Source organism: Cibotium barometz, chromosome 47 (genome assembly GCF_041138505.1).
Source record: "Cibotium barometz isolate CiBa-2024 chromosome 47, ASM4113850v1, whole genome shotgun sequence".
NCBI classification, from domain to species: domain Eukaryota; kingdom Viridiplantae; phylum Streptophyta; class Polypodiopsida; order Cyatheales; family Cibotiaceae; genus Cibotium; species Cibotium barometz.
The window spans coordinates 24,304,457-24,313,503 of NC_141092.1; the positions used below are offsets into that span (position 1 = coordinate 24,304,457).

Consider the following 9,047-nt stretch of genomic DNA (forward strand, 5'->3'; position numbering starts at 1 on the left):
TGGTGCTCTCACAAAAGCAAGACAAGTAGATCGAGCAGCTCTCCTGTGCAGGTTATCCCTTGGAATGCACAAGTCCAAGATATGCCCAACAGGGCGAAGTTAAGCAAGCACTGAAGTGTTTCTAGTGTATGCACCACAAGGGTCTCTCTCTTTGAATGCATAGATATTTTCTTAAACATTTTCAAACAAACCCATTCTTACAATCTTAGCATATGATTCTATGCCCTTCTTAGCTGCTACCAAAGGCTTTCAGCTTACAAGCAAATGTTCGTGCATCCAAGAAGAGGCCCTTCTGTTGCTTTGCTTGAAATAGTTGAAGTGAGAAAAGCTTATCAAACATTACTTGTGCCTTTGAACATGAACACATTTGGCATATATCTTTAGATCCCATGCTATTCAGTGTTGCTGTTTATACTAAGACTTTGACATGAAAAGGTCAGTTTACATTGAGAGTATTAGGAAGCGAAGGCTTTTGAAACATAAAAGAAATAGTGTAAAATTCCAAGTAGGATTGATCGTCAAGTGCAGTCACTTAAGACATCTGCACATAAAACCCTTCTTAAAACCACGCCCAATCAAGCATTTTCTACTCAGGTCCCTTGAGAAAATGGTAATGGGTGCCTACCACGAATGTATATACGGCATCAGCCCTATTTAACAGCTTGTACAAGCTGGCAGCTCACAAACAGGGACATTAAGGAGCAACAAAATGAAAAAATCATGAAAGACTGCAAGACTGAGCGGCATGAGACAAAAAAGATTTCTTGGAAATGTCATGTGAAGAAAGGAGATATCAACTTGTGCATGAGACTTTCCCTTCACTAAACTGGGCTAAAGAAACAATCATTTACCTCTAATAAATTTGTCATGCTTACAAACAGGCTCCTCAATTAGTCCTCATTGATTGCAAAAAGCCTTCTCAATTCAGCAACCCTCTTGCACTGTATGGCCAATGATGTACTAAACACGCTCAACGCCGTGTTTTGCATCATGAAGGGAAGCCAAATGTTTCAGGACCTCAATGGCATCAGCATTTCATCCAGAAAGATCTACAACTGACTTGGAGACTTGGCATCAGCATTGAAAAGCAGCCATCAGAACATCTCAAGCGTCATCGTCCTCGTCCTCAGACTCCCTCATTTTGAACCTCCCCGCATGATTTGAGATGTCTTTCGAAGCTCAAAGTCTGCAGCTTTCTGCCGGATGCAAACTATCAACATATTTACAGCTCTGTAGCTCCACTCTAAATGTAACACAAAACCATTCTTAGATTCCTCTTCAACTTTATCCTTCATCTTTTCCTGATCACTTATCAGAACAACTATCAAGCTCAAACTGATTTGAGAAATTTTTCTCGAGGGGATGCTCGTTCATCTTCTGAATTATAGTGCACGGAATTGAACCCAATGCCCAACATGTTTAGAAATTCTTCAGTGACTAAGTCTACTTCATCATCAAATTCTGTCTCTAAACCTCTCATAAACCTGGTCTCTTCATTTGACCACTGCCGAGTGGGTGAGCCCCCTTGACCAATGTCCCACGTTTCTTGTGATGTCCATTGCTCTGGTTGCATCTTTGTACTTTTTTTGCAGCCCTCCTCTTCTCTAAGGTTAGAGATATCATACACAAGGACTGTGTTGCTGAAGGGAAAACCCATCAAAAGCCCTTCATCTTTCAGGGGTGGCTTACATTTCTTGAAGCTGTCCGTTGTTACGAGTTGTGTGTGTGGGAAACTAAACTCATTTTGATTATCATCTTCAAGTAAATGATTCAGACCTGTCCTAAATTCAAATGAATCGCTGAAGCCACTGTCAGACAAATCAGAAGCTTCATGGGCTCTGTTTTTCATGGAAGAGTCATGTAGTGCATGCCCCTCATCAAGATTGAGATGCTCTATGTTGTCGTAAAGGCAAGCATCTTTACCAGGTTCTGAAAGAGATGGGGAGGTTGAAGGATCCGACAGATCAATCAAAGGTGACCCATGCTTCAAAAGTGGAAGGCTTTTAGTAAAAAGTGGGCCTTTCTTGTGCTCTTTGGCTGTAGGGTGTATGCCAACATTCCCTTTCACAGTGTCATGATGCACGAGATCATAACTGAAAGTGACAATCAAGTGGCTGCCTTTGGCCATACCTGAGAGCTCAAAGCTGGTACTGTAGCTATTGTCTTGCCAAACATTGCCATTTACATCATCCTGCGTTAAGAAGCTACTTAAATCCACATGATGCTTGGCAAGCTCCAACTCATCCACATCAAGGGCCACAATGGAGAGGGTGCATGGCTTGGCATCATACCTGCTTATATTGTTGGTGCAACATGTGCCGTACAGTGTGCATTGGTGCCGAAGCGTTTCTCCAAACTCTGCAATGCCATGGAAAATTCTGGAAGGCATTGTCTGAAGGCCCCGATCTTTACAGATCCACTTTACAGTGAGTCGGAGTCCATTCATGGGCACAGGGAGGCCCTCAATGCGATGCACATGTAGAGAAAACAAGACATTGAAGCGGTGATGTGAGCTCATTATCATGTGTGAGATAGCACGGAAGGGCCTCCAGCGCCAGATACTCTTCCATTCACGGTGGTGATGATGTTCAGAACCCTTTTTCTCATGGACCTGTTGATGATGTTGAGGACCCTTTTTCTCATGATTTTGATGATGTAGAGGCTTGGTTGTTGGTCTTTTGGGGCGGTCACAGGAGATGGATGTGGATCTGAAGGGAACCTTGAACGAGGGTTTGGGATGACACGCGTGCTTCTGTGAGGGTTTGGAATCCGGTACATGCGCCGGGGACATGCCATGGTTGGCAAAACTCTTGGATCTGCTGTGGCTCCTGCATTGAAGGGCTTGATTGAGAGCCTCTAACTCCAGCAGAAGCTCCTCTCCCACGCGATCTGGCTTGCTACTGGTTCTAGTGATGAACGATGGCATTTTGGGGAAGAGGAGATCACCTCAAGCCTGCATGCACGTGAGTGTGCGTTACTCTATCTTATGTTGCATGTGTGTGTATGTGTGTGTGTGCACAGGCTGGCAGTGCACAAGTGTGTATGTGTGCGTGTGTGTGTGCGGGCGTTTGTGTGCGCGCGCACGCAAGCTTTCTTCAAAAATGCAGAGCTTAGTCCTTGCACATACAATGTGCAATACTTACATCGCAAAGCACTCAGACATGTATGTTATGTACATGACATGCATTTTGCAATGAAAAGCTTTAAGTCCTTGCTCATGCACTCACAGGACGGCATCACTTCAGGAAAGCGGGCACTGCGAAACTCAAGAAGGGGACCATGTCAACTTTCAAGTGCTGTAGGAAGGGGGGTAATGGGGTAAGTGCGCACAGAAGAAGGTTCCCAACCTGACCATTGAAGAAATTCAAAATCTGCATGCATCTCTCAAAGAGTAAAGTGCTCATTACGCCAGATGCCCGCTGCAAGAACCAATGGAGTCTGCACAGAGAGAGAGAGAGAGAGAGAGAGAGAGAGAGAGTTTTACATTCGAACAGAAGGGGGGACATGAACAGAGATTGAGAAAATGCAAATTGCGCCCAGTATACACAAAGAAAGAAGAAGAGAAGGGGTAACAGAGATTTAGGAAAGAAGTAAAGGTCGCAGACTGCTGCGTACAAAAACGTCACCTCGGGAATCGCACACAGACACGAAAAAAACCTGGGTTTAGTGTAAATCCAACTTCACATTTTAAAAATTACTTCATTTTGAAAATTACTTTTTGAAATTTGAGTTGATGCAAATTTTCAAGGGTTGTAGTAGTAAAACTTTTTTAATTTTCAAAATTTTAGATTGAGGTTTTCTACTTTTTCTAGAAATACTTTTTTTCAAGCACTTGATGGTAATGGTGAAGGTCAGTCTACCTACTCCCAACAAATCAACTTTGAGAACAGTCAACTTTGGGAATAGTTTTTAGTCACTCTCAGTTAAAAATTTATCACGGCTCAATATTGTAATCTCATCAAGAAAAAAAATACTCCAAAGAAGGTATCGTTTCACTTTTCAAGTGCTTGGAAAAAAAATATGCGGAGTAATTTTCCCGCCAGAAATGAAAAATTGTGGTCATTCTCTTCTCTTATCTTCTCTTCTCTCTATATTATCTTAAGGAAGAGTTTCACAAAGCTACCACGTGTCAAGAATTTGGAGGTTCAGGAAGGTTTGAGGAGGTTTGGGTAGAATTTGAATTTGGAGTCTCTAAAGACGTGCGAAGCACAGGTTGCCCACTAGTATCAATGAAAAAGGGAGGGTGACTAGAATTAATAAGTGGCCTAATCACTTGATTATGCATTTAAAAACTCAAGAAGGGGATTGGGTCATGTCATGGAGATGGAACAATGCTTGGTTTTTAAGTGGGCCAAACTTCAAGTCAAATTGATTCCAAAAGATCAGATTTGGTGGAAAATGGGGGATTAATAGGGGAACATTTAAAAATGGGAAGATACATTTGGAGGGTTGTGGACGACCTAATTGCCCCCCAAAGTAAAAAATTTCAAATGGTTGATCATTCACCAAGGATTATGGATCAAAGTGAAAGCCCATCTTTGGGATAGGAATCTCAATTGTCCATTATGCTAATCATGGGAAGAGACCAATTGACATCTATTTTGGAAATGTACATCTATAAGAAAGGTCAAAGACGCAGTTCTAAAATTTTATAGGGATAAATTTTAGGACAATATTTCTTTAATAGAGTCTATTGTATGGCCTAGACACAAAAGAAAATGTAAAACAAAGTTGGATGTTCATGTTAGGTTGTCAATGGGTTATTTGGAAGTATAGGAATGGCCTTTTCTTTGGGAGAGAAATTAAGAAACTTAAAAGTGTCTTGGTAGAGAAACTAACTAGATTAGGCATGGGTACTAGTAAGGGTTTTTTCTTGATGGAGCCCAATTGTTTAAATAATTTTATAGGTCTTCCAAGTGGGAGATGGCTTAGCGGTGATGCTAACAAGTTGGATGCTTTTGGACGTTACACCAACCATGGTTCCTATTGGATTAGAGAGGCTTACTAATAATAAGCACTCTATTAAGCTCAACCTAATGTCACTAATGTGGAGAATCTATTGAGCACATAGAAAATGTTGCCATTGCATATATTCAACTAGAGCATACACTTATAAGCCCTACACACGCGCGCACACACACACACACACACACACACACACAATGGTATCATGCAACAAAGCAATGCAAGAGAGAGAGAAATGACACATGTAGGTTGTCCACCAAGGAGCCACAAAGCTTTTTTAGAAACCAAAGGTATTACACAAAGTTTGAATCCATCTCAATGACAAGAACTCAATACTAGAGAGATATATATAAAGAGAGAAAGTTTCTAGGCGCTCAAAGATGCTTTTCCCCTAGGTAATACCTTTTCCAAATAAGCCTAAGTCTCCACCATATTATGCCTTCACAATAGAAGAACCTCCCCTTGAGATTCTTTACATCATGGATGATGTAAGGTAAGACTAAGCCTTTTAACTCTCTATGTGTCTATCCCCACTAAGGATATTGACCATTAACAAATAACCTTAGGTTGCCCCTACTCAAGGTTTGTTGTTTACATACCACTAAGGTAATGTCGTACACATTTCAAACAGTTCTTGCTTAATTATAGAGTGGTGGGGATTCATAGAGAAATAAATACAAGATCCATTGGTATTTAAAATAGAGGCTACTACCTAGGTAGTAAAAAAGCTTTGGGAAAAAGGTGGCCATAACAAAGATGCAGAATTGAGAGCGGCTATGGAAAATTGCTTATAGATGTTTGAAAAATTTGGGGAGAACTTTCTCAATCATTGCATGGCAGGCATCTACAACAAGTCTTATGTAGAATTTTAATGTGCTATTAATGCTAACGTTCAACATTTTAAAGTGGGCCCAAACTATAATAGGAAGATGATTAAAGAAGTGAGAGTGGCTCTCATTATAATTAATAATTGGGCAAAAAAATTGATAGCTGTGCTTGGGGGGTTCACCTAGAAATATGTATGTGTAACACATGAGTACATCAAAAGGGGTTTTTTAATTCAAAATTTTAAAAAAAATGTACCGAGATACATTTTTAGAAGGTGTTTTTCAAATCAATTTTGAAAAAAACCCATAAGTTGATTTCTTAATAGTGCACCCCCTTGAGTAGCTGTGGAGTATATTTTGGATGAATATTTTGAGGGGGCAAAAGGATATGGTACTGGTTCCATAGTACTAGCTTTGGTGAATTTGATTATTTAGTTATTACTAATGAAATTCTTGGATCTAGTGCCAAGGCTATGGAGGGTCAAAGTTAATCACCTTCATGATTAGACAATTAACAAAAAAATAAACACTAATAAAGATGCTAATTAATAAGAGATAAGTATACAAAGCAAATGCTCAAAACCACACAATGTCCTTCAATTACCTTGATCCAAATACATGCCTATATAGCTCTCATCATAGCTCTCAATCCATGGTTTGTGTGCACCCTAGTGCCAACCATGTGTCAATAAATGCTCACATATCATGTGCCCCCTTGTGCTTTTCATGTGCTACCTTTTTGACCTCTGACTTTACCTTTTACAAATGGCCATACAAATCAACCTTTGAACTAGGATCCTTAGACTTTGCTTTTTCCTAATGGGCATGCTTCTTCCATTGCTATGTGTACTTTCTTGTCATATGACTCACTCCCTACCAAGGCTTGTGCTTCATGGCACTATATTTCTCAACACCCCCCCTTGTGGTGCCAAAGCTTTGGGCTACTCAAGGTGATTAGATGCGAGTTTTATAACATATTTTTACCCTCCCTCATTTTTAACTTGACTGGGTAACTTAGAGGCTCTTTGGCTTGGTTACTCTCTAGCTTAATAATGGTTACTTTAGAGGTGGTCAGGTTGATTTTCATTCCCCCAAGGTGCTACTTTGACTACTCTTTGGTAGTCGAGTGTTTTACATTTGCATATTAATTTGCCTACTCATTTGGTGGCTTTTGCAACATTTCAGATAGGCTTGAGTAGTGGGGTTCTTTGTTGCTTGTGATTTGTGCTTTGCTTGTGTACACCTAAGCTCGCATACTCATTTGGTTGAGGTGTTTTACAAAGGTTATACAAATGCTTGAAAATATTTTTGATGTTGATTTGTTGATGTTGGTGAAGCACTTTGTCAAGGATGCCCAAGTAGAAGAAGAAATATTTATCGCGATAAATATTTTGATAACTTTTGTTTTTGAAGCCCATGAAATCTTACTATTTTCCTTTATAGCATGTGAACACCTCTTATAAAGGTGCTTTTACACCAAGCTTTTGAAACCTAATTCTTAGGACTCAACAAAGAAATGTTATCTTCTCACTATCGCGCTAGTAGAGATGGCAGCCGACTGACTCCTACTATGTGTGATGGCAATGGAGCCATCTCTTCTAATTAGCTGATTGTTGCACATGAGAGGTTTGCGATGGTGGGCTCAGCTTCTTCTATTTCTTTGCACTTGCTACTTGATGCTTGTGACTCCTGGTCTTGCTGTGTTGTGCACAACGGTTTGCCACTCTTTTGAATAGCTACGCGATGCAGTTGCTGCTATTGTTTTCCCCTACGCAAGTAACTGCTATCATTTTCGAGCTCCTGTTTGTGAGCTCCTACTACCGTAGACAAAGCTCTAGCCACTGCCGCGGCTGCTTTTTTCTACTGATGAGTACTTGAAAGCATTAGGGCCAAAAACGTCTCAAAATGAGCTGTGTAAGGAATTTCGCTAACTTGCTAATTAGTAGAATGTTGACGGTCAAAACGGCTCCAAATTTAGCCGTTTTGGGTATTTAAAGCGTATCTATCTGATTGAATACGTATCTAAGTGCATATTTTAAAATCTAAAAAAATATATCGTTTTCATGCTACTCTTTAATGGCTCGTCTCGAAATTTGTCCTCTTTTAGTGACTACGCGGCAAAATGACCATTCTCTCCAAACGCGCTCTTATCCATTCTCCAAAAAAATTTCACTCCTCTGCTTCTCTAAAAATTTCACAAGCTACATCTCATTCTCATTCTTCTGTGTCTCTCATGATCTAATAGCTCTGCTTATATTTTTTGCTCTGTTAGTAATGAGTGATACATCTAATCGTAAGTTTCATTTGAATATCAAGCTCAACCAAGAGTACGCAACTACACGGAGTGTCTACCAAAGATCCCTTTCATGTGCAAATGAAGCTCAACATCTTCGCAACGAAGGAAAGAAGCATATTGACCTATGGACAGATGGAAGTCTATATCCACCGGATCCCAAAACAGGAAGGTATCCTTCTTTTCACACACCACATGATTTGATTAGATTTGTTGGTGATGGGGAGGATGGCTTACTTGGTTATAGTTCAAGACTATCTCAATCACATATTAATTATGCAGAATATACTACATATCTTCAAAATACTTCATCTTTGAATGCAACAAAAATTATAGAACTTGAAAACAAAATAGTGTCTTTGAAACAAGAAAATGATCAATTGAAAACCTTAAAAGAAACTCCAATAGGATTAAGAGCACGAGTAAAACGAATGCGGGATGTAGTTAACTTAACAGAGAGATCTGGACAAAGAAAAAAAAAGGTTAAAACTTGTAAGAGATCATGTTACTAACCTTCTAGGATTTGACATGTCTAATGCTCAGGAAAGGGTAAGATTTTTGAATGAGCTTATGAATAGGTCGGATATCTTGAAACTTTTAGAACTTCCTGAAAATCAAACTCAAAAAAAACTGGTCTTTCAACATCTATTAAAAGATATGGACTTATTAGTCCAGCCTTCCCAAATGCAAGAAGTTTGTGACACAGTGGGAGTGAGTAGAAAGGGATACAGAGCCATCTCTAAAACCTGGTTCAGGGTCCTTAAGTATTACAAAATCAAAGCTTTTGGGTTGCCTAGACCTCACAATGTTGGAAAATATAGAACTCTGTTAAATGAGGAAATTTCTAAACATTTCGGAGAGTATTTCCATATTGAGGGAACAATGCCATATGAGAGACAAAAAAAAAATCATCTTTTGAATACAACGTTTATAATAATATTTGGATGAACATTAGAAAAGTC

General features: G+C 39.6%; 1 protein-coding gene across 4 annotated transcripts; it reads right to left on the minus strand.

The window, feature by feature from the left end:
* Window positions 1–746: 746 nt before the first annotated feature.
* Window positions 747–3,616, minus strand: LOC147611530 (protein PLASTID MOVEMENT IMPAIRED 1-RELATED 2-like). 4 transcript variants are annotated; one of them, XM_086784636.1, is made up of 2 exons: window positions 3,348–3,616; window positions 747–2,953 (listed from the first exon to the last, which is right to left on the minus strand). In XM_086784636.1, the coding sequence occupies exon 2, from the start codon at window positions 2,924–2,926 to the stop codon at window positions 1,331–1,333; it is 1,596 nt and encodes a 531-aa protein (XP_086640762.1). In that variant the 5' UTR covers window positions 2,927–2,953; window positions 3,348–3,616; the 3' UTR covers window positions 747–1,330. The 4 variants fall into 4 exon arrangements, with proteins under 4 accessions (XP_086640762.1, XP_086640761.1, XP_086640760.1 ...); XM_086784635.1 differs by having other exon boundaries at window positions 747–3,256; XM_086784634.1 differs by having other exon boundaries at window positions 3,144–3,616.
* Between the last annotated feature and the right edge of the window lie 5,431 nt (window positions 3,617–9,047).

Coding starts and splice junctions, on each gene's coding strand:
- LOC147611530 (XM_086784636.1), bottom strand. CDS start 2,926: ATGCCATCGTTCATCACTAGAACCAGTAGCAAGCCAGATCGCGTGGGA.